This window comes from Blennius ocellaris (genome assembly GCF_963422515.1).
Source record: "Blennius ocellaris genome assembly, chromosome: 16".
NCBI lineage: Eukaryota > Metazoa > Chordata > Actinopteri > Blenniiformes > Blenniidae > Blennius > Blennius ocellaris.
The window spans coordinates 6,991,479-7,017,424 of NC_137665.1; the positions used below are offsets into that span (position 1 = coordinate 6,991,479).

At 44.3% G+C, this 25,946-nt stretch overlaps 1 protein-coding gene across 1 annotated transcript; it reads right to left on the reverse strand.

Annotated features, from left to right (window-relative positions):
- Window positions 1-1,198: 1,198 nt before the first annotated feature.
- mosmoa (modulator of smoothened a) lies at window positions 1,199-25,302 on the reverse strand. Its single transcript, XM_080511425.1, has 3 exons — window positions 24,230-25,302; window positions 14,449-14,661; window positions 1,199-5,415 (listed from the first exon to the last, which is right to left on the reverse strand). The coding sequence occupies exons 1-3, from the start codon at window positions 24,333-24,335 to the stop codon at window positions 5,231-5,233; spliced, it is 504 nt and encodes a 167-aa protein (XP_080367551.1). The 5' UTR covers window positions 24,336-25,302; the 3' UTR covers window positions 1,199-5,230.
- Between the last annotated feature and the right edge of the window lie 644 nt (window positions 25,303-25,946).

The window sequence follows — 25,946 nt, forward strand, 5'->3', positions numbered from 1 at the left end:
GGAAACACCACTCAGGCTCATCTTGGAGCTGCAGGTCACCGTGAAGCTAATGGAGGTGTAGCCCCCCCGCGGGGAATGGCGCCGTCTCTGCACACACCGACGGCAAGAAAATGACAAATAAATGAGGGAGATGCCTTCAGCTGAGCAACGACAAACGAGAAAATGTAAGGCTGAGGTCCATGTTGAGACGAGCGTGGATGTTTCGTTTTGCCGTTTTATTTATGAGAGCAAGGAAACAATCAGTGACGTTACGGCGCATCCATGTGGTGAAGGTGACGACTTCTAACAAGAAGTTATTTGCATCGTCTTGAAATTTCCTTTTGTTTTGAAACTGCATCAAACTGGTTGTCGTTGCTGATTTATGTTGACGATGAAATAGCAAAGCAAAATTAATGCAGCACACCCACAAAACTCTCAAGTGTGATTAACCGCGAGTGCAGCCGAGAGCAAGCAGTAATGCAATGCGTAAAGGCATTAATCCCAAATAAAAAAATAACATTACATTTCATCATTGAGAAAGAATTGTGTCTTGTACATACCCTCAGTGAATGAATACAGCAGCTATGCCTTTTTTTTTTTATTATTATTTGCTGCATTTATTACATTTTCAAGGGATGGTTTTTAAATGATAGTCAGCCAAGAATGTTAATATTCCAATGTGAGCCGAACACAATCATCATCTCCCAAATAAATACTAAAATGCTGCTGGTTATAATGCAAATATTACAAATGTCCTCCTAAATATGGACTCATTTAATTCACTTTTTCATAAAAATCGAAACTACTTGACATTTTGTTATAATTAGATACTGCCTAAAGGTTTCTCTTCAGATGAACGTGGTGAAACATATGGAGAAAACCCACAGCTCCAGTAAGCGCTACAAACAATAAATGAAAATCTTTAGATAGTTTTGTAACCGTTTTTTGGCACTACTTAATTTTTTATTTTTTTTAATTCTGACATAGCTTCACCATTGCTCATTGGTTAACCGATTAACTCCTTTCTGCCTTACTCAAACACACCCGTATCGCCTCACACATCATTCTTGTATTTAATGATATTAAATTTCTGCCGCCAGTTGTCACAAAGGCCTTGAGTAAACAACTATTTTGTCGGCCTTCCACTCCCCATAGTAGACCGTCATTACCTCCATGTAAATAAGCACAACACAGACTGTGTCAGAGTCGCACACACATCAATTTTTTCCTCTTTTATTCAGTGATAAATAATTTCCTATGATCATAGGCTTTATGTGTAGACATCCGATCAAGGCAAGAGACAAATTAGAGGGCACACACGTTGCCACCATTAGAAAATAATAGCAGAAAAACAAAAAAAACAAAAACAAAAAAACAAAACAATGAGGTAAGAAGTTCTCTTTTTTTATACATTTGTGGTGCTTCTATGTCTGTTACCTATACTGTTGAATGCACAGTGCTTCCTAATACACAAATCCTGCCTTTTTGTGTCTGTACATTATGAAACAAAAACAGCTCATGGCACAATACTAAAACCAACCAGGACAGGGCGCTGCAGAGTGGAGACTTTAGCAGGATACATCATCGAGCCGAGGAGAAGAAGAAGAGCTGAGCAGAAAACAGAAGTACAAAAACGCTAAGACTGTGCGCCGCACGCACACGCACACACACTCATACACACACGCACACTTTCCAGGAGAGATCTGAGTGTCAGTAGCTTGCATGCTCGCACCACAGTCCGGTGTGAGCTTGTACAGTTTGGGATGACTCATGAAAGAGCTGCAAATGATTGAAAATAAGAGTTGCAATCGATTTGAGTAGAAATAACACCGCCGATAATATTCTGAGCATCCTGAACTGGTTGTGTGTGATGGAGGGGTGGGGGATCGGAAGCTCAGGGCTGGAGAGTGACGAGTGTGCAGCACGGGGAGCAAACTGATACAGAAAGGTTTGCTGAAGAGCAGAGATGTTGAGGCTGTGTGTTTCTCAATGGCCAGGTCAGATGATAGCAGAGGTGTGAGTCAGACGAAGCCGAACATCCACGCAGACATAAAGAAAATTAAAACCAGTGACGTACACCTCCTGTATATACAGCACTGTGCATTTAGGCCCGGATGCTGTCCCTTATGTAACGCGCCCCGACTTGTGTTCTTGTTGATGACTCTGAAGGTCCACAGGCAATACAAACTATTTGTCTCCTTGCTTGCGAGTTAGAGGCTTTCAATTATAAATCTCTGCGGTCTATAAAAGCAGCCAGCAGCTGTTGCTGTTGTTATAGTTTTGCTTAAAATCCAACTGGATCATTTTAATGCGTCTCCGCTGTAAATTGTTGCAACGCTGCAATTAATTGATAATAATCAACCACACAACTATTTCTCAGAAGGAAAAAAAAAAAAAAAAATCCCCAAAAGGCAGATTCCTCCTGCACTGTTACAATGACCGTTTCTGTAAACCTTGAAAGGCTCATGATGTGGAGATCAGGGCTCTGATGGCGCCACAGCATCACCTCCAGGATCACTTGCTCTTTAGTCAACAGTGGATGCATTCAGGGTTGTTTCCCTATTTTGTCAAATCTGGAGCTGGTCATGCTGTTATGACGCGATGGATCAGTAGAATCACATCACAACAGTCCAATTCTTCTGCACAGAGCTGCAGGTCTGCAAATTGACGAAGGAAATACATTTTAAAAGAGGCTCCTGATGACTTCAGCACGTGCCTGAAAATTCTCGTGTTTTCTCTTTTCTTTTCTTCACGCAATAAGTGTGAATCTAGTGAAGAAGTTTAAGGAACTGTTAAATAATTAGTTCTCATTTCTGGTGCTGCAAATCTGCCCAAATGTGACGAAACACAAACCAGAAAGAGAAGGTTAAAATATGACTTTATTTTGTATTGGAACATTCAACATAATATTCTATAACCTCAGTGAATTCATGTTTTTTCGTTGTTTTTTTTAGTTGCAATTCTTTCATAAATATGAGACAGGTTTTTGGTCATAACTGTATATCAGACTTCACAATGTTATTTTAATGTTTACGCTCCCATACTATGATCATGTCTATCATTTTAAGCCGTTTGACCTTTCTTTTGATCTATATCTAAAATATAAAACTCATTAAGGAGTTAGTTGATCGTTGATCTTTTTTTTAATAATGTCTCCATTGACATTTCTGCAGAAGTGAGAGCCAATAAAATTCTACTTCAATAAAGCTGAAAACTTAATGCGTGACTACATATCAAATTGAGCTGTGTGCATATTTGAAATCCCTGTATTTAATGTCTGAACAAGCTATTGAGCCGTTATCATAAAGAGCGTATAATACTGCTGAGTCTACGACAGGGGAGCCTTAGATTTGCTTGCAATTGAATTTTTAAAAGTGTGTAAAAATACTCCTAAAGGTCCGAAAGTAAATCCAACACTGTGCGTCACGAATAAATATGCAACTTTACCCACGGCGTTCAAAACCTCGGAAATCATCGTGGAAAAAAAAGCAGAAGACAGCTGGATGTTGATGTGTTGAAATAGTACAGATGAAAAATAATAATCTGCTGCAGCTGCTGAATGCACACTGCAGTGTGTGTGTGTGTGTGTGTGTGTGTGTGTGTGTGTGTGTGTGTGTGTGTGTGTGTGTGTGTGTGTGTGTGTGTGTGTGTGTGTGTGTGTGTGTTACATTCACAGCCCTTATGAGCAGCACACAGAGGCACAGCCACATATGCTTGGACCTGACCTGCAGTCCCGGTGCCTTCATAGTTGCACAAATCGAGATCAAAAGAAAAGGAAGAAGTAGAAGAAAAGAAGAAAACCCCCCCCCACTCCTGGCTCGTTTCAGTCCCGTCCAACATTAAAGGAGAATACCACCATTTTTCAGCATTGTTTGTTTTTTAACGCTATGTAATGTAATGTAATATAATATAATACTGTCCGTTGGAGTATATGTCATCACCTTAACCTCCTGAAAAGTGACACCTCAGTCATTTATATCCTGAAAATTACTTCAAACAGACTACTCTGTGTGTGGCTAAACGAAATGAATCAGAGTATTACTAGAAATACAGGAAGTGTGCTTATGTTCAGGGTGGTTATTCTCTAAATTCACAGTCTCCGAGTTATTGGTAAAGCTTGTGTATGGGCATGACGGGTGGAGCCGAGTGAATCACCTGCTGTCCACACTCACTACGAGTCCTCCACTGTCTGTGTGAATAACTGAGTGGCATTCTCCTTTATGGTGTGTGACCTCTTGTTCTGCTGCTCGGGGTCGTCTGACACCGCCACCACCACCCTTTCCAGCCCGCCGCCCCGCCCAAACCCGCCTGCAGCTACCTGCTCCGGAGCCGGTCGAAGACCAAGAGGAAGCACACCTGCGTCTTTCTCTCTCCCGCAGCATCACATGTGTGGGTCCAGACAGCTGCTAACACAGCTGCTCTCCTCAACCTCCCTCGCACATGCACACACACACACACACACACACCCACGCACACACACACACACACACACCTGCGACCATGTGACATGACTGGCGGGAATCAATCCTGCTCCAAACACAAGTTGGCAAAAAACAAAAACAAAAGAAAAAAAACTAAACAAAGACAAAAAAAAACCCAAATTCCCTTTAAGGGCAATAACACGCAAACTACTTCATCGGAAAAGGTGATGGCGGGGGAGGTGGGGAGCGGGGAGAAGAAAAGAGAACACAAATTGTACAACAGAAAGGCTGAAACTGAAAATAGCCGAGAGAAGCCAAAAATAGCAACAGGAGCGGTAGTGACGAAGCAGATGTGTGCTGCTGCTGCTGCTGCGCGGCGGCGGGGCGGACGGCTGGGAATCAAGTCGAGGAGTGGCTGTAGTGGTCCTCCAGAAATGTGCGCCAGCACTGTGGCCGCGGTTGCCATGACAGCGGCACATTAAGCACCCTTCTCCAACAGAACAACAACAGAGAGACGGCCATATTTGAAATGAACAGTGGCAGGGCGCTGCGGCAGCCCGGGCTGCCCTGGCTCACACTCCTCCTCCCTCGTTTGTGCCCGCGGTCCCCCTTTTAGCGTTTGGTTCATTTGTTCTTTTTCGTCTTTTAGTAGTTTTAGGTACTTCCGTGCTGCTGCGGTCCGTTGACGCATAAGCAGAGGCTTCCCCCGTTTCGGGCTCCGGGCCACAGTTTGTTGTATTCGGTTTTCAGTCATTGCTGTGTTTTTGTAAATCCCCATACAATTTTCAGAGCCTCCCGTGTCAGTCCGGAGGCGAGCGCGTCGGGAGTCCTCAGCCCGGGAGGCAAACTTTCCCTGCGAATAGCAGTCCCACTATGGTGAAGAAGATGGAGAGGACGAAGAGCACGTACGAGGAGCCCACCACCGTGTTGTTAGGCAGTTTGTACGGCTGGCCTCCCACCTCGTTGATATAGAAGCCTATTGGGAAGATGAGCGCCGCCATGCAGAACAGGATCACTGAAAAGAGAGAAACGAGAAATGTTAGCTTGCGCCCCACGTCGAAATAATGACCGCGTCACGGATCCATACACACCCACACGTCACACACGTTAAAACGTCTTTGTTCTTCACACTGGACTCAGAAAACTGAGCATAATCATACGAGTTTGAGCGGGCGGTCCAGATACAAGTCAATTTTAGCAAGTTCATTAGTGAGAGACAATAATGTCTTTCAAATGGCTTTGAAGGAACAATTACACCAAAGAGATTCATGCTGGTGTTCAACGCGAATCTGCAAGATGAAATGTCATTTATGTACATGGAATTTATGTAACTTCCCCGTTTCAACATTTGTCATAGATTAGGGATTCTTTCAGAGCGTTTGTCGCCAAGTAAAATGTGGGACCGTCTCTGTTGGATTAAAATCCAACCGTGCACATTCTGTTCACATCCGACTGAAAGTCTCGAGTCAAATCCTCAAGCATATTTTCAGTAGTTTCAATCCATTTTTTTTTTTTCATTATTATTTTTGCAGTCATTCCGCACTTGCCTTTGCAAAGTTTCCAAAATTTATGGGCGGCCAACAGTCGCTGCAGCTGCTAAATGAGCTGCTCATGGCGAAGGACACTAAAACACGCGTTCGGCCGTCAGCAGGGGATTTTGGCCGTCGCTCGGCACACAATTAGTAAGCTGAACAATTAAACGCCCGCCCCCTTCGCTAGTCGGCACCATAAATATTCATCTGTTCAACCATTCCGTTCTTCAGTTCGAGAACAAAGCAGCTTAGCCGTCATGCAGCCGCCGGCCACTAATATGGGCTGGAGACACTGAGCCGGTTTCATCGGGGGAAACGGCGACAAGGGAGCTGTGTCGGAAAGAAAAGTGGCATGTAAGCACTGGACCAACACACAATTGCATTCAACTGAAAACACTGAGATATAAAATCTAACAGAAGAGCGGCTCCTTCTAACTGTGGTAAAACCAAACACAAGCTCATCACGGGAGGAGCTGCCACTTTGTTGAAACTGAAGGCTTCGGTAAGTTAATTGAAAAGGTTGAGCCTTGATTACACGCTGCAACATGTTGACTGTTCCGTAAGCGCTTTTTTTTTTTTGTGTGTGTGTGTTTTTCTTTAAACGACCCTGCAAAGTCCCAAAGGGAAACAATTCCCAGGAACAACCCACTCCTGCACTACACTTACAAACAGATGAGAAACACACGATTTCCAAATTCAGGCAAAAATGTGCCATTTCCCTTTGAGCCCAGCCAGATGCTTTTGTGCAAACCCAACATAACATTGAGCTGCACGGCGACTCGGCATGACCCAATCTGGCATCATGATACAGAATATCATGCATTTCCACTACGGTAGACTTACATGACAAGAACAACACTGCACAGATATAAACTAACAGTTGACAAAGGTGGTTAACTGAGGCCTTTGTAACAGATTATGAAAACAACACCTGCATGTTGCACGCCATCAACAGCTTGCGACTGCCTCGTGAGCCTTTCTCAATGCGTCTCCGTGTGGCTGTGGTATTACATTTAATGAAGCACAAGAGGTCACGTTAATTTTAGCAGTATAATAAACTACACTACATCAAATCCAATGATTAAACACTATAGTATGTCAAGTATGGAGCCGTGGTGCTAATACACAATACATGTGATGCGCACACACCCCCGCACTCTCTCTACAGATGTTTGTTGACCATAAATGTGCACCTCGGCAGCAAAAACCTCATAAAATATTGACTTGAAGTCGCGCTTGACTTTCCCTGCACGCGGAAGCAGATTCAGTTCTGGTCATTATGAATGTGCAACAACAACCACCATTTATAATTAATTGGTTTGACGTTTTCACTGAAATCTACTGCCGAGCATTCCACGCCGCTGCTTCTGTATTTACAAATCTAAACGACAATATTTCGAATATGGCACTAGATAAGGAAGCATTCTGGCACAGTTTAATTTCTGTCACATATCGGCAACAAGAAACCTTGAAGCAGCGGCATTCATTTCAGCTTTTAAGGGCGTAAAGTTGATGTAGAGTTTGTGTGTGAAATATTTGTAGGCAAAATTAAATCATCATTCGGTTTTGTCCTTGAGCTTAAAATGAGTTTATTGCATTTTTCACCTTAAAAAAAAAAAGAAAAAAAGCTGCAGAATGTTGAGTATACTTTATTCCACACGAACTCGTTCAGCCACCTCGGGCTGATTAACGCAGTACAATTGGAAGCTTTCTAAACAAGCACAGTGCTTTTCAGCTTTTTCCAGAAGAAGTGTTTTTCGATATAAAGAAAAAAAAGGAAGCAGTGGAGGACGCCACGAGGACGCAGGTGTTGTTGCTTAGAAAGAGCTGTCACTCGAGGTCAGCTGGCCTTTGTTTCCATAAGAAGCAGCTTTATTTTGGTGACGAGATTTTAGCTTGAGCATGCACCCGACGCTAATTGGTGACTGTTAAGAGTCTGCCGATATCGGCTTCAGTCCTGCCCGACGTGGATGTTTTGAACGAGTGGTCCAGAGGATAGACGCCGCTGCAAGATTGTCGTCTCATTGTGTTCTGAAGTGACCAGCGGGTGACGCAATTAAAAGACGTACTCCTCCGACCTCTGACACGATGAAAAGAAACGCTCCCGTAAGAGTCAGATGGGATTGTGTTTCCATTCCGCACATTCTTTCTCGGTAACCCTCCCACCGAACTCCCCCCACAATGCAACTTGTCAATCAAATATTCAGGTCAAGACTCAGAAGCACTTTGCTACCAGAAACTATTGTGCAAACCTTTAGAGTAGTTTTCATATGTCAGACATGTTCTCACGCAAAATCCACTTTGCACTGCGTGTCTCTCAGACCACAGTTTGACAAATTGCTCCTGTTGAATATGGATTTAATCCATCTCTTGTTATCCGACGCTGGCTCCGCCAGGCGTCCTCTGTATTTCCTGACGATTTCATGTGTGAACGCAACGGATTGGTGGGTTCTCAAAATCGGCAAACGAACCCAGCGGGACCAATTAGCCGGATGTGTCGGCCGCATGCTGGGGATCGTTAAGACGGGAAAAAATCGCTCTCCACAGAGTGTGTGATCTGCCCGGCGTGTGTCGGTTGCGTTTGCGGCGGCGGACCCGCGCGGAGGTCTGTAACGACGTCGTCGTGGAGCTTCACCTGCCCGGTGAGGAAAGCGGATGTGACTGGAGAATAAAAGGCTGTCGCTAAGCAGGATGACGGTAATTTCTTCCGCTTCCTTTGAAGACGCGTCAACTGTGGCTCGAGGTCCAGCGGAGTTCATTTATGCAACACGCGGTGACGTTAGACGCCAACGGCCTGACTCCTGAATAGCAAATTGTATATCGTCAATTAAAAACAACAGTTGACGTATTATAAGATATTGTCCTGCTCCTCTTCTGCCTCAGAAGAGCATTCATCCCACAGCTGCAATGCTTTCGGTGGGAGGTCGTCCACAAAGCTGCACTGTGAACAATCACACGTAACCAGTGTGCGCAGCAGTGTGACTTGTGTGTTATTAAGTACAATCGGCGCCCGGAAGGTCGCGTGTAATTATGTTGAGTAAGTCGACACAGTGCCGTCAGTTAATGTCGACAGTTTGGACAAAACACAATACTGACATTCATGCTGCGTCAAGAGGCGGCCGTGGCAATAAATAAAATATCTAATAAAAGACGAGAGAATAAATGTCTCTTCAGGTGCAGGAAATGAGGAAAAAAAAAATCTTTCACACAGTAGGAAACAAACTTAAGGGAATGAACAAGTAATTGGCTGTTGACAACTCGCCAAGTCAGGTGGTTTTCACCCTCATCTGTCCTACAATGTAAAGTGCACCAGCACTTAATAAAAACAGGGATGTTCGTCCTTGGCATACGTGAGCTTCTCACCTTTCTTTCTCAATTTCATTATCAGAGCAACGCCACAGAATCTCATCTCAAACCAGCAACATTTGCAGGATTAGCCTTTTTTGTTGTTGTTGTTGGGAGTGTTGGAATTGAGTGAATCCTTTCTGAATGCATCATGTCTCATGCACATAATGATAATGGTTAAAGAAAGTGCATGGACGATGCTACCAAAGTTGGACAATATCGCAAGTGCTATGGAAACGCATTGGAGAGGCATCCTTCCTTGAGACATAAATGTGTTAAATAATTGACTTGCCAAGCATAATTCAGAGCGTGCATGCATAATTAGGAAATAACAAGGTTGGCCTACATTATAAATGTTGTGATCCACATTTCCCCCCCCCCAAACACCGTAACCTTTACATACAAGTGTATTTTCAGCATGTGGGATGACGCATCACTGCATATAATCTCTCAAATTAGCCATGTAGCTGTGTGAACACAGCAGTGTTTGCAGAGTTTAACCTGCCAGATAGGAAGTAAATGCCACAAATCCTCATGATCCTGCCGTGTCCTGCGAGCCTCTAATCCCACCTTTTTACCCCGTTTATTTGATGCCGTTGATGCTCGGCCGCTGCGCTGCCCATCTTCACATTGTAAAATCTGATTTCACTTTACTGAAGAGGAGAAACCTGTGTGCAGGATTATTCCACCCCCCCCCCCCCCCCCCAGTCTACATGTAACATCAGGATTTAAATGTCTTTATGATTCAGCACCTCATTAATTACATGACATGCACCACATCATACTTACACATATGCCATCTGAAAATCATTACTTCCTGCTGGCTCGTCTGTCTGCAGCATTATCCAAAGTATCTCAAACGTAGCACTCATGTCGCCCGTGCGGCGACTTGATTCACTTAAAACCAGGGGGTATTGTTCAATTGGTCGGTCTTGTCAGACTGCTGAGCGGGCGCTCGGGGAGAGCTGTGTAAAAACTAGATATGCAGCATGTTGACTAAGGCTCCCTGAATGAGCGGCGTGCTGACTCGTCTCCAATCCGTCAGCGAGCACAAATGACCACCGGCCGCTAAGCCCCCGCATCCCGGGACAGACACAAGTTAATATTTATGTCTTGTTGTTTCGGCTGCTCGTTACTCTTGGCCACGCGTTCATCCTGGAGGCGAGAGAGCGGCAGCGATGGTGAAAAGGGACGTGGTGAAAGGTAAGCAAAAAGGCGGCCAGAAATACGAGGCTCAGCGTTACACCTGTGAGCGTCGCGGGAGACTTTAATTGAGGTGCACTTCGCAGTCCACTGCTTCGTTAAAGTGCCTAAACTGATGACATACGGAGCCTTGCTCACCTGCTGCTGCTGCTGAAACTGCAGCGACTTACACTGATCAAAAAGCAGCGGCTGCCACAGGGATCGGCAATTATCTTTGCACTCACATGACAGAGATAAATACAAATATCCAATTGATTAATTCATCAATCGGAAGACCAAATAAGCAGCTTGAGGAAATTATAATTGGGATCTGGTCCAAGAGAGTCCGTATACGATTAATCTATCGTGTGTACATTTCGTTTGCGTGACCCCCATTTTCTCGACGAACAACGTCGTGACTTGTTTTGATCCACGATGTTTGATAGCGTGTGTTGCTTGTGATGGTTATGCGGGGGTGGATTCACTGATGAGGCGTTTACCCCGCACAGAGACATCTGCCGCAGCTTCACCACTTTCAACACACAATCAAAATATGTGCGTCGAGTTGACAAAGAGTCACTGTGCAGCAAACACAGTGCACAGACGGTGTAACAAGGCTGACAGAAGAAGATGGAGGAGTTTTAAAAAGCTCCATTGCAGCCAATAAAAGTCATCTTGCCCGATTCCCAACAAGTCGATCGAATAAAACCTGTTAAATTTGCACCAGGACTGTTAACGAGAACCACAACAAATGCAATGCTCGGTAATGGGGGTGCGAGTGAAAGCATCTAAAGTATTTCTCATTAAAATTGAGAGATTTGCTTCTTTGAGATTTGACATGTTGGTAAGTTTTTGTTAAAACAGTGTCAAAGGAGAACAATGTGATTATTGAACACATTTCTTTATGTTGACCTTGTGGGGATTCATCAAGCCATAGAATGGTTGCCTTCAAATTTCCTAACATCAACAATGATGTACACGAAAACATTTTGTCTTCATGTTGATGAAGAAATGAGGATTAGCAGCTTCAACAGTGATCTCTTTAAACGAAATACCTTAATTCAATATGATCAGATAGGAGGTCAGTGTAATCTGATGTTAGTGCTTAAAGGGACCAAACTGACAAATTGTTATATATTATATATCATCACATAAATCACGTTTATTTTTCTCCTCATGGGTGTCTCCCTCTGCAATGACGCCGATGGCCACCAGGGGGGGCCTAAAACCCAGCGTGACATCCACTGGCCTATGTTGTTCAGGGTCAATCATGCTCGGAGTCAATCATTGATCATGTATATGGATACTGTTCATTTATATCTAAAATCAATCTACTGAGCTGCCATTTCTTACTAGTCATTGTTTGTATTTTATACATGACTGACTGTATAAACAACGACCAAGAATTCAGCAAATCAATCATCCAGAACACATCAGATGTACCAGAAACTCCCACAAGGTACACAGAGCTGACAAATTGAACAACAAAAATGTGGAAATATTCAGATGTGTCTGTAAGTCAGAATCGTTTTAGCCAGAATATGATGCTTTAAATCATGCAAACACGAGTGCACGAGATGCTGTGTTTCCTTGCACGCTCGAGGGAAAATGTGGCAATTTTTTTGAGGGATTTAGAGAACAGAATTAATTACTCTTTTCTTTGTGAAGGAGGAAAAAAAAGAAAAAGGCTTTCTCTTCAAAAGGGCCTTTATAGTACATCCCATTTTATATGGTTGTCGAAGCTGGAATTAATACCCAAAGAAGGAACGGGCCTTTGTGTAAATTATACTAAATTAGATGTTGTAACTTCATTAGTTACCACAGCTTGTGTCGGTACAGTTCATGTATTGTGACTTGTATTTTATTATGACTCCACCCCTACAGATGACCTGCTGGTGTGTGGGTGTACACAGAGACACAGAGGCAAGCCTATGCCGGTCATACAAAGCTGCCCATTCACGCACTGGAGGCCTGCGGCCAGTTACACTACCGACCGACCGCCCACCTCCGCCCAGCCTTCATCACCTGTTCACCCCGAATGAACCGCGCCCCCTCCCCCGTCTCCTCTCTGAACTGCACTGTATTCCCCGCTCTCCCCTTTCCATCCCCGTCTTTACGTTGGCACGCGTCTCCAACTTTCAAACAGCACCAGCTGTTGACCTCTGCAAACACCAATTATTCACTCGGCTCACCTTATTTACTCCCATCTGGTCTCACACGCAAGACGGGTGGCGAAAAAGGTGTCGGCCTTTCGTAGCTAAAATCCAGCAACATAAAACCTTCCTTTCGGTACCATTTCCAGACTCGTACGAGGCCTGGGTGATTCATTCCTGCAGGGCCACATGAAACTAGGACTGCTGTGGAGGGAGGATTACAAGCGGCTCTCAATTCTGCCAATATTAATATATGTCTTCACAAAAAGTAGAATGATTTGGAAAGCTACTCTGATACTTTTTGTTAAATTTAGTGATAATGTCAGTTGACGCTGTATAAATTTTTTTTACATTTTAAAAAAGTTTCTCCACAAAGTGAGAATACAACTTTTAACTCAAGTCCGGATCTTGTCAGAATCACAACAAAGCCCGTAGTTATACGTTTGCTAGCGCTGCCGGTCATTATATTGGAGACTGGTACAGGTACAACCACAATAAAATAAAAGCAAAGCAGTTTGCATGCATCATTTACAACGATTTTCAGTTGATTCATAAATTTGATTTTGGTTTCAGAAATCAAATTTTACCTTCAGAGGTACGTGAGGCTCAGTCTGTGAAATCTAGGAATGGGAATACTAAATAAAGATCTTTTCTTTTCTCTAACAACGCACCAATTTTTTTGCAAATAAAAAATATAAAAATCCTTGACTACATAACAGATCTTTTCACCCATAAAGCCTTATTTTCTCATTTATTTCCTCAGCGATAATCATCAAGCTCGAAGCATTCAGTGTAGTAAAAGAGTGGATTAATAATATACCTTTTGTCTAACATCACCAGCAGAAGCTTAACAAGGGGGCCTGGGTGACAACCGTTGCCATGGAAACCTACTTTCTTTCTTTTGAGTGTGATCGTTAACTACCGTGCTCCACTGGGTTCAATTCAATTTAGCTTGTGACACAGATTTGCGCTGGCCGGACAGACCGGTATGTGTGGGACTCTGAAAAGTGGTGATTCTTGAAGTATTTTTAAGTGATTAGGTTTGCGAAATCAAAACTGCCAATCTGCATTCGGCAGAAAAGGAAATGAGCTCAAGGTCATTTGTGCGCATCCACAGGTTAGTTGTCGTCATGAAAAATGCATCTGGCTTTGACATAATAAAACCGTCTCTGGCCTCCAACAACTGACCGATCAATCTCCACGCTCCCACGCAGCCTTACGAAATCAGCCCAGTCAGTTATTATTGAGTGTTGGAAATGCATCTATACAGAAATCATATCTGAGAGAGAGAGAGAGAGAAAAAAAAAAAAGAGCTGCGATGTTCAAGGCAAACGGGGAGATAAAACACGAGAGAAACGCTGTGGCACATAAGCCACCCACTCGGGGAGCAGACAAGCTGCATTACTTAATAAATCAGCTTAAGGGAGCAAGAGGAGTTGTCAAGCATGAACAAAAAAAATAGAATAAAAAAAAAAAAAATCATATGCAAACACAGCCAAATGCACACAAAGGACCTCGCGTCTCTCTCAGAAACAAACACACTGATGTCCTGCAGCTGCTTCTTATGTCCCACAGGTCAGCAACAAATGTAAATGAGGAGAGAAGGGCTGGACTGAAAGTGTCTTTTCCTTTTAAAGCCCCCCCTCCCCATCATACATAAACGTCGCATAAATATGTGATGTGGCAAAAGGTGATTTTCAAGAGGTTACACACCACGACAGATGCGGGGAGACAAGACAAGACTGAGAGAACCCTCTGAGGGAATATGCGCCGACAGCAAGTCCAGTGAGCTAAGCGCTTTCATTCAGTGTGAGTGTCGCCGTCTGGGACGCTTACTGCCGGTGAAGGCGATCCAGCGGGCGTATTTGGTGGCTTCTCGGCGCCAGTGCGAGGCCACCAGCAGTCCGCAGGTGACCGTGAGGGAGATGATGCCCATGATGATGAAGAAGAGCGTGGTGACCCACTCCGGGGGCAGCCGCGGTGGGATGCAGGTCCGGTCTCGTCCGTGGATGGTCTGACATTGCCGGACCAGACCGACCGTAAGGGCACCTGCAGAGACGAGCAAGGTTAATTAGCTATTTGAGTCACGCTGAAACACATTAATACAAGTATTGCCAGCTTTTCTGTAAATTTGGCATATTTAAAGCTCACGTTGTTCAACAGCAGCCTAAGAGATTGCGAGATGAGACTATAAATTTAAACTTCAACCAAATGGAAACTGACGACTCCTCTTGAATTCCTAAGACGAACTCTGAATGTTTGCTGTGTGGAGAACTCGTGCGCAAAAATGGATTATGCAGATATTGAAATACCACCGAAATTGCTTCTTATTTTAAGCAATTACTTGATATGACACAGTTTTTTTTGGCTGAATCACCTGCTCAGCGGTGGAGTGCCTGCTCTGGGGCAATAACAACAATCCATTGCACAAAGCTCCAAAACCAATGATTGAGAACCATTTAAAGCAGCGCAGCGAAAAGGAACACACCCGACGCACTGCTACTTAATGAAATTCACGCTGAATTGGAGTGAAGCTGAAGAATATAACGGTGATTAGGATAAATCCAAACTCGTACTTTACACTGAGGACATTTGAACAGGGACATTTCCCTGGATGATGCAATTTGGATCCAAAGGATGGGCAACGAGCCAGACATCCCTTTACCCGAAAAACTAAATTACAGGTAATCCTTGTCTTGTCAAAAGGACTGCTCCTTAAAATTGCTAATCGAGTATCTTCTGCATTAAAAGTGATTGTGTTTGAATTACAAAAGGCTGAGATTTTATTGAAAGAGGAGTTGCTGTTTATGCACAGAAATGCTTCCATTCACTCGGATATACGGTACAAGTTCTTGGGATGAAACTCAGTTGGAACCTTGACATAACCCCCCCCCATATTCACTAGCATGAACCCAAATGAGCATCTTGACTTTTTGAGCGTCAAATTGAATCTATCCGCAGTTCTGTCACACCCATGGAACAACCTATTTCCAGCAGCAAACTAGGAACCTATGAGGTACTGATGTGTTCGGAGGAATTCTGGCCATGTCTGCACAGTGCATTTCTGCAGTGGAGAGGAAACACTTTCATGTGAGGCGGCAACAACTCCTCCTACGTTAACTCCCAACGCAGAGGCCAACGACTGAGAGCCAGCATTCACTGACTCAGCACTGCTGAGAGTGATGCCCGAACTAGAAAAACTAGAAACTCGAAGCGAGACCCCAAAAAGAGAGCGAGAGAGAGTTCGGGCCTCTTGTAAAAAAAACCAGTGAAGTGGAGACAAATGGGTTTGTGTAACAGTGGCTGGGTTTGCAACGGGAAGCAGCAAGTGAAGCAACAGTAGAACATAAAGACGATAACCTGCTTTAAAATGTCACCGATTCAGTGATGGCAATGCGCTGAAGGTTTACCTTCTTCATGCTGGTGGGCGCAATTATAGCAATAGCTATATTTTTGTTTCCGCCCTCAGGAGAGGCTGAAGACCAAATCAATCTAGCCAATTACTGAATGTATCCCACGCAGGCGTGACACATATCACAGGCGCACAGTTTCGCAGGAAACTGCTGAGGCACTGGACAAATCTGCAGCCGCTTCGTCTCCGAGTGTAATGTACATCAGAGTCTGCCGTGCTCAGCTAAACCCACCACGTCTGACAAACCGCGCTCTCCATCTTCTGAGTGATGCGTCTTCGATCTTGGGAGAGAGAGAGAGAGAGAGAGCGCCAGTGCACATCTGTTATTGAAAACATGACGGGCCTTAATGTTCCACTGTGCCCATTCATCTTTGATCGGATGAGGGAGACAAATGGATTCGGGAGTGAAACTCGAGCGGAGGGTGAAGGCCGGTACTCGGAGCAGGAGCGTGCTCCAGTGGCGCAAACCACTACGGGGACAAGCCGTTCAATTGGAGCGCTTCCTCAAGGGGACTTTCTACCTGAGTAAGCAGGAAAGTGTCACATTGCTCCGACAATGAACGGGAGGCAATCAGTGAGAGGCTGCAAGGGCAGGAAGTGCCTGTGAAGATCAAGAGGGCCGACAAGATGGGGGGGGGGGGGGGGTTCACTGGTACATGTACATTGTGTGAAGTGGGTTTTAAGAAGAAGCTGCCAGAACTCAGGCACTGACACGTTCGCAGACTTAACAGGGTTTTCACATTTAAATGTGAAATAATGACGACCATAACGTAACACTCTTGAGCACACTTAAACTTTTCCATATCTGACAACTCTGGCAGAGGTTCTCTCAACTCTGAGCACAAACAGGAGTTTTACAAGGGTGAATTTTGCTCTGATGACATGTCTCATAATAATTAATTATTGTATGAGAGAAAAACCTCAAATCTATTTTTCTCCTGGATCAGTCAAAACAACAGCACAGGGTCTGAACCTTTCGCCTCACACATTTGCAATGATTTCACCCAGAAAGTTGAAACTCGGGGCCCTGTTTACATGATGTTTCAAGTGAAAACGTGTCATTTCTGCATCCGTTTCAGAAGCTTTGCATTGCTGAAAAAAAATTCAATTTTTAAATTTTCTTAGGAAAAGGCATCCCCAGACCGCTGTGTTTTTTTCTTTTTCCTACTGATCAGCATTCATTTATAAATGATTCCACATAAAGTATCCAGCTAAAATGATGATTAAGCACAAATGTCTCAAAGACAAGCGGTAACCAGTAACCGTGTTGGCGTCGTGATTAAAGTTCAACAGTGGCTCGGCAGGTGGGCACACAAAAACACGAGACAAGTACGCCAGCCTGATTTTTTTTTTTTTTTTTTTAAAAGGTCAAGTGTTTGTTGGGCTGTCTGGCACCCAATTCTAACAACCTGCCTGTTATCGCCTTTGTGTGCGAGGAATATTTGAGCCTGAACTCTTGAACGCAAACAGAGCAGAAGCCCCCCGTTACAGGAAAACCTTCCTGTTGCTCCTGCGGGTGTGGTGGGTTTGTGCAGGCTGTCCAGAGGAAATCCTGTCGCCTTTATAACACCCAGAGAAAGCACTGCTTTTACAGTAACAACCAAACACTAACTCAGCCCTTCTGAGCCCACAAACAATACTGGCGGCTGAAAAGAAATGCCTTGGGGAGTCTGCACAGGGAGTCTGTGAGCATGTTGTTATATATGGAAACATTGAAGTCAGGGTTTTCTACTTCTGCCGTTTCGCGCATGAAAAGCTCCCATTTGAGATCGTCTATACAAAAATACAGTAAAAGCGATATAAATGCCATTAAGCACATGGTGGGGGAAAAGAACCAGGATGTTGTTACCTTATCGCTCCCCTTATTGCTATGGTAATCTGGTTTTCACCGAGTGGAACACTTATGCAATAGCAGTGAAATGAGAAGAAGAAAAAAACAAACTGGAGGTCATGGCTCGTGACAAAACTGGCTCGTTTCAATAGCCTGCTTCAAAAGTGAGCCCAATATCACGGAGCTACTCTGAGCAAATTACAGAATAGGAGAGTGAGGTGGAGAAATCCAAGCTGGTGCTGAGAACTTTAGACAAAAGTTTGAAAGCTGCAGTTTCACCGGTTTATGGCTACTTCCCCTGGATCCTCGGGCCCCCCCGCTGTTTCACAAGCTCTCCGTGGAATTCCTGTGTTACAGCAGGCAGGCACGCTAGGCTACCGGGACACAGGTAAACAACACATTATGAAGGCTCGCGCCCGATGTAGGAAAATCCTCCACACACTCCATTGAAGATACATACATTGTATTCTCAAATACTTAAATTATAAATTAAATAATTCATAAATTAAAATCCAAATCAGATTTTCTTCTGGAAATCTGCAATTCTACATTCTCACTGGACGAATTAAATATTCAAGACGCACTTGCATTGATTGCACAGTTTTTACGAAGCAAAAATGACACCTGGTTGCAGCAGCTTTTCATGGCGTCAAAACTCATGAAAGTGTGTCTCAAAATCTGTTAAATGTGCTCACGGGCACCGCACATCGGGGTCTACGGCGGCTGTGTACAATGGTGCATTACACAGTCATGTCGACACAAACGTCCGACTGGAAGTCACAGTGACTTCAGCGACGGCGCACCACAGGTCCAAAGAGCTGAGCTTCCCTTGTGTCCGCAGTCATAGTGAAGAAGTATCCTAATCGGTGTGAAAAGTGGCTGGAAAAGTGGAAAGCTCAGCGGTAGCCACACTAAAAGCACATAGCTGGTTCTCAATAACTCTTCTATCACCATGTGTGAATATGGAGGACTGCTGGGTGTCATAAGAGATCCTACAGTGGCTTTTTGCCATTTATTACCTAAACAAGCAGTATTACAGATGCGACCACAAATTCGCAATTAATTCTGTGGTAGGCGATGAAGGCAGGTCAGAAACTACAAATCCTTTGGTGTTAATAAATAAAAAAAGTTGGAAACAAAAGATGTTTGTTTTTCTGGTTAAAATCACAAAGCATTTCTCGAGCCTGACCACATCTTCCGAGTCACAGGAAGACGAACGAAACCAACCTGTGTCCAAACAGCAAACATTGACTTGTGTGTGTGTGTGTGTGTGTGTGTGTGTGTGTGTGTGTGTGTGTGTGTGTGTGTGTGTGTGTGTGTGTGTGTGTGTGTGTGTGTGTGTGTGTGTGTGTGTGTGTGTGTGTGTGTGTCTAAGCATTTCCTTTGGCAAACTAGAAACAAGAATAATCATCACAATATATTTTGTTTGCAACAATCACCCACATGGGACCTTCGTCTGCCATTTACGAAAAATAATGGGCCGATTCTCCATTTGGAATCCGCGCTCGCTTTGACGCCCGCTCCACCCCGTTACCCAGCAGTAAGCCCTGCGCTCACGATGATCAAAAAATACTCCTCTCGCCATGTCTCGGTCCAAATGAGGGGAAATGAGTGCCGTGTCTGCACATCCTTGGCGTGATGATGGCGTCATTAGTAGTGGAGTACAAGGGGTGCTGATGTTTGTAAGCTCTGAAGGGATGAGTCAAACCGGCCTCTGAGCTGTGGTGGGCGGCGAGTAGGCAAAGCTAAAGCAGCAAACAGCTGCTGCTGCTGCTGCTGGAGGCTTGAGCAGTGCCCACTTACTTTTTTGGGGGCACGGGAGCGCAGCTGTCTACAGCCCAAACTCCCATAGAAAGACAGGAAGAATAGGCTACCAGCACAAACGTATAAAAATACATTTAAATAAAACAAGCTTCACTCACCTGCGAACCAAAGCTTTGCCCAAAGCTAAAGAAATATCAGGCTGCACACATATCTGCAGTTAAGACACGCATGTGAAATTGTGTTCCATGGACAATGGAACCTTGATCGGTTACCATTTACATAAAAATATAACTTTAGAAAATGCTGCTGTAATGCAGAAAAGGAATAACAGTTTATCTCCACATGTGTCAGACATGACTTGTGTGAGCATCTCCTCCCATTTTGGGGGTATAATAATTAACTGCAGTCACATGGACGTGGAGTGATCCGATTAAAAGCATCACTTAAACACTCCAGTCTCGTTAGATTGGCTCGATTGGATTGGAATCATGATCAGAGTGTAAACAAATGCATTAGATTGCTTCCCCCTGTGGAAGCTTTGTGCGCATATCTGTTTCATAACATCACCAAGTGATGCGTCACACACTGTTTTGAAGGGGGGGAAATAAAAGAAGGTGGCAAAGCGTTACTGATCAACTCAGGACAAAAAAAAAAACTACTGTTTAAAAGGGTTCAGGGCTAGTTCAAACACTTTGCACCCTCGAAAAACACGGTTGGTAGAGAAGATACAAACATTTGCTGCAGACGTTCGGGATCACAGCCTTGTTCGCTCGACACTTGAAAGCCAAGACATTTTTTTTCTTCCTGACGTTGGTGAGCATTGTCATGTCTCCTACGTCTGTGCCTGTGATTTCTGTTCTTGCCCATCAGTGCCACGGCACTGGCGAAACCGCAGCTCAGTTATTCTGCATCAGTGTCACTGTGTGCCCTTGTGCCTTGAAAAGGGATAGCTAAAATAAGAGAATTTAATAGTCTCTCATTCCATCTATTTTAGGTCAGGTCAGATTCAGACTATAACTGGAGTAGCACTTCGTGAGCGCTACTCATTATGTCCTGCGATTTCGACAAAGGGTACTACCCGTCTTTTCAGGGGGCTATGTAGTTGTTTGTGTGGTGAAATACAAGCGTTCATAAAAAGAAAGCCAGATGTACTTGCACAGTGCACTAAAACCAACTACTATGAAGCTTTTTCTGCTGAGGTTTTAGAGCGTAATCAAAACTCTCAGCAGCATATTGGAGCTCCTTAGTACTGAGTGGAAAACAAATTTGTCTTGTTTATTATTACACAAGTGATACTGAATAGCAGCCACTTTGGGGCAATAAACATCTTCCGCTCTCAGAAAGAACGTCCGTCGCGTAGAGATTATTTACAATCACCGACGGTAAGACAATACAATCAAGAAGATGAAAATGCTAAATGCTTTTTTGTCAGGTCTTTAGAAGCTGCTTACTTGTAAAGAGGCTCGACTATCAACTGCCGTCTTTTATTTCACTTCCATTCAGCAGCTCACGGAATGCGATAAAACACTCTCAAAGTAATCACAGGATAGTGCTGCGTGAGGAAGCCAAGTGCTAGCACGCTCCAATGACAAGAGCACTTGTCCAAAATAGTTTGTGCAACAGCTACCTTTACATTTGGATAGTTTAATAGTAAAGAAAACCGTGGTCCACCGAGCTTTTGAAACAGCAGCCTGATAAAAGCCAGTTTGAACCCGACGATGATTTGGTGTGTAAACAAAACGCCTCGAAGGTGATTGAGGCTGGAGAGAAAGACGTCCACTGTGGTGACGGGGATCTGCAGGAGGGCGAGCGTTGGCAGAGCAGCCGAGAATCACAGTTTCTGTCTGACACCGCCACGGCAATTGCTGCGACTTCAAGCTCAGCAAGGGAAATCAGTTTCATCTCTAATTCTTCCGAGCATTTCACACAGGAGTGAGGACATTGTCACTGACTCACAATGTGTGGCGTTGAGCGTCAGTGGTGCCAATTTTCCTACCTGCCGTCATTATGGGTTTTAAATCAAGCCACAATCAGCACCAACAATTTCCCTTGGTTTCTTTTTTTCCTTCACCAGCTGACACATAAACAGGCATCAAAACAAAAGAAGGTAAAAGTCCAAAAGGTTTTCAGCAAAGTCGGCTTATTTCTATGCTGTCACGTCAATGTCGGAGTGCTTGCAGAACAAAAATGTCCCACTGAGGTTCTACAAGAGCACAGAGGCCTTCAATAAAATAACAACAACAACAACAACAACACAACATGGGGTGAAAGGTTGAGTGACTGGAGATACTTATGTCAAGGCAGTGATCAGGGGCTTTTATACTGAAAAAACTAAACTTAAAACAATCACAATAAAAAATTAAAAAAGTGGCTTGAATTCCATTTAGCAGCATGTCAGCTCAGCCGTACCAGTGGCCTTAAAGTCAACAGCGCAACATGCAAATGTTAATATGCAAAACACAGAGTGATGCAGCTTCCAAGGAAGAGAGAAACTATTGAATAAACACCCGAATATAGATCACCTTGAAGCATAATCAAACACTACAAACGGAGTCGAGGAGGAGATAAGGTCAGCAGTTGATACTAAAAAAACAACAGTCAACTTTAAACTCAGGGAAGCAGCACAGCGAAGAGGAATCTGCATTTTTGTTTTTTGAACGTTTAGAAGACATGTAACTCTTAGAAAAACTTACATAAAACACAGAATAATACAAACAAAGGTAAGAGAAAAGAAAAAAAAACTGAACTGGAGGTAAAAAGATATAACTCCACTACAACTCCACATTCCAAACATCTAATAAAACTTGAATATTAGTTTGGCAAATGTTTTTTAGCACTTTACACGATAAATGTATGACGAGGGGAACCAACGTTACACCATATTTTCATCAAGCATTTGAAGTTGAAAGTGCACATAATGTTGATTTTCTAGTTTCTTTACAGCATCAGAGTGACAACACCTGGAAATGGTTTGAAAATCTAAATCTCTGCTGATGTTTTACCTACGACTGGAACATCTAACCTCCATTCATCAAAGCCAAAATTCACAAGAGATCAAACGATCCCTTCAGACCAAAGACAGCCTATAGTTTTGACCGACATCGGCTTTCTACACTATTCATTCTTTCTGACTACCTATTCCAAAAACACACCGTTTTTCAAAAGAAATGCTGTGAAAAGCAGGTGAGAAGGAAGTTTACATGTCCCCCGGACGATCACCTACCCGTCAAACCGTCAAACACACAGATCGCTATCATCAAAGCAGAAGGCCAAACCTGGATCGGAAAGTGAGAAGGGCGACGGTGAGGCGGAACACTGTCACTGTGCAATCTCCACTTTAATAATAACAACACGCACACGCGCACACATCACAACACTGCAGTCTAAATATAGCAAAGGTTAAACTCGCAGGACAAGCAGGTACGGGAGTAGAGCTCAGTGCGGTTGTCTCACTGCTCTGCAGCGTGCTAAGTTTAGACGGCCCTAACTGGAGATGAGACCCATTAAGCAGCGTGATCAAACGGAAGGCATTGTCGACGATGTCCTCATTTCATCTGCGTCCTGTTATTACTTTTTGTCCAGATTATCCCCCCCCATTTAGCCAACACTGTTTGGATGTGTCCTGGTGGATGATGAACCCTCCCTGACCCAGTTACTAAGCTGTCATTCACTGCAGAGGGAACAAAGAGTAGCAGCTGTCCGTCAATAGCCTGTCACAAATAAAACAAGAGGACCCCAGAGCACATGAGACTCTGGAGCAACACCAGGGAGGTCTTAAATAAGCACCTGCTTTGATTCGTTCTGCACTTGCTGATTAGTCTGATCACATGGAGGTCACAGCAAATGTCAAGTTGCCCTTACTAACAGGGGATGCTGCAATGGGACCCTTCATCGATTTGACGCCATGAAAAACAAACAAAAAAAAAATCACAATTGAAGCCAGTTTTCACCAACAGCCACCTACAGGTTTCTTTTAATTTAAGGTTGACCTGATAAAAAGGCCAAACATCTAAATAAGCTTTTCTTACATTGCTTGGTTTTTCCAATCAATGATTAAAAAAACAAAAACAACCGGCAAACTGTTCCAAGTACGTGTTATTTCCTTTGTATTGATGCTTCAATAGTTGAAAATGTATACTGCAAGATTAATAAAAAAAAAAAAAAGTATATTGTGTATGCAGTATCTGCAAATATAAGCTCAGTCAACAGAAAACTCTCATAACAGCCTCACTTTCCTCTCGCATATTAATGTTGTTGTTGGTAGAGACATCCTACTGAAATCCTAATGGACTGGATCACTTCTCCTGACAACAGGAAGATTTCATGCAAAACTTGAAAATTACTGGAAACATACAAGCTCCATCACTCTTTTTTTTTTCTTCCAGAGGACCAATTAGCATAATCCCCATAATAACACACAAACAATGCTGCAGTGGAGGACAAAAGATGCTGCTGCAGATGAAAGTCTGCACGCGGAGGGGCATTTCTTTGTTGAGACAATTATCTGATGGAAAGCTTTTTGTTTTCTTTTTTTTTTTTTTCTTTCTGTGATGTGAGGAGAAGGAAACAAGACACACATGACACACAGAGAAGCTCTCTGCTCGGTTTACCTGCTGATTCACCAGTGTTGATCCAGTCTGGGTTGGCGATGCTGGCTATTGCAAAGATATCTGCCGCCAGAAACAGGCACCCTGAAATGATCGTCAGTTTATCCATATCGCCAGGCGATGAAGCGCTGAGTGATGTAGGAGGGAGGAGGAAGAGGATGAGGATGTGGAGGAGGAGGAGGAGGAGGGGAAGCGGCGGTCGCAGTCCAAATGTGACCCCGGGCTTGGAGGGACTCGGGGTGGGCTGTTGTCAGTCTAACCTCGGCCCCTTCAGAAGCAGCGGCAGGTCGCCGCCGCGGTTCCGCCGGGCATTCTGCAGCAACGTTAGCTCCTTCGCGTCGAGCGGGCGAGAGCCTCCAGTGACACAAGGCTCAAGTGCGGCGCACAAAAGCATCACATCTCAAACGCCCCGCTGTGGTCCAGTCTCACGAAACAAAAGCTCGGTCGGCGCGGAGGCCCCGGACGGCGCGTGTCGTCTCTCCGATCGGTCGTTGAGCAGCGGCGGCAGCAGCAGCAGCAGCGGCAGCCGCCGCAGCAGCAGCATCGGGTACAGCTGCGGCTAGCAGACGGCTAGCACGCTACTTCCCAGATTCGGGCTCGGTGCGCCGAGCTGCGGCCCAGAGGCTGCTCGACGGCCGACACCGCGACGGCGCTAGCATTGTACTCTCTCAGACGGACACACACAGACACACACACACAGCCGAGGGAGAAGAGCTGAAGCCCCCGGTCCCGCTCGCTCCGTGATATCCCGTGTTCAAGAGAGCCGTTTACCCGTCAGGAAAACGAGAAGCCATCACCCTCTCCCGCTGCTGCGAACCCGTCCTCCGTCTCCGCTGGAATAGCATCTGGTACTTCCAGTCCGTTAGCCAGCCAGCCTCCTCTCCGCTCCTCTTCTCTTCTCCCTCCGGCTGCCGGACCCCGGCGGCACTGTGGCGAAGCTTGGAAGCGTCTCCCCACTCTCAGCCTCGAAAGGCGGCGTGCTGGCTCCCGATGTTGGACGGTCAAAAAGAAAGGGGGGAAAAAAATGGTAACGGTATTGTTGTGCTTTCCAGCCGTGTGCCCACCGCTAGCTCAGCCTCCCCTTCTGCCAAATGACATCAGGCGGACACCCCCACGCAGCGTCACATACACACACACATTTGCACACGCGCGCGCGCACACATACAGACTTTCGCTCTCTTCTCGCGATACTATGAAAAAAACGGGGGTCCTGTTGTCCTGAGTCGAACTGTTTGTGTGGTGAGGGTCCCTGATGGCCCAGGACCCTCTGTTTTTTTTTATTTCCATAAAAATAGTAAAATAGGACCCAAAAAAACAAAAGAAAAAATTATGAAAAAAAGCCACAGAGATGAAAAGCAGCAGAATGAGACACAAAACCGGCTGATCAGAGAAACATAAAACAACCACAATGATACACAAATGTAAAAACCAGGGACATATAGAAGCTTTAATGTAATTTTCAAATGAAAATCATGTATTCTCATAATCAAAAAAGAAGCCAGGAAGTAATTTGCATTGTAGCACAAACAAATATAAAAATAAGTAAACAAAAGTTATTGAATGAGTGCAGCAACATGTAAAGGTGGTGACAAAACAATCACTAAACATCACATTTAAATAAAAACTAAGAAGAAAGTGGTTTAAAATGTCCAGAGAATTAAAAAAAATAAAAATATTGAAATCGCATAATGTGATATGTCTATAAAGAGACCTCACAGTG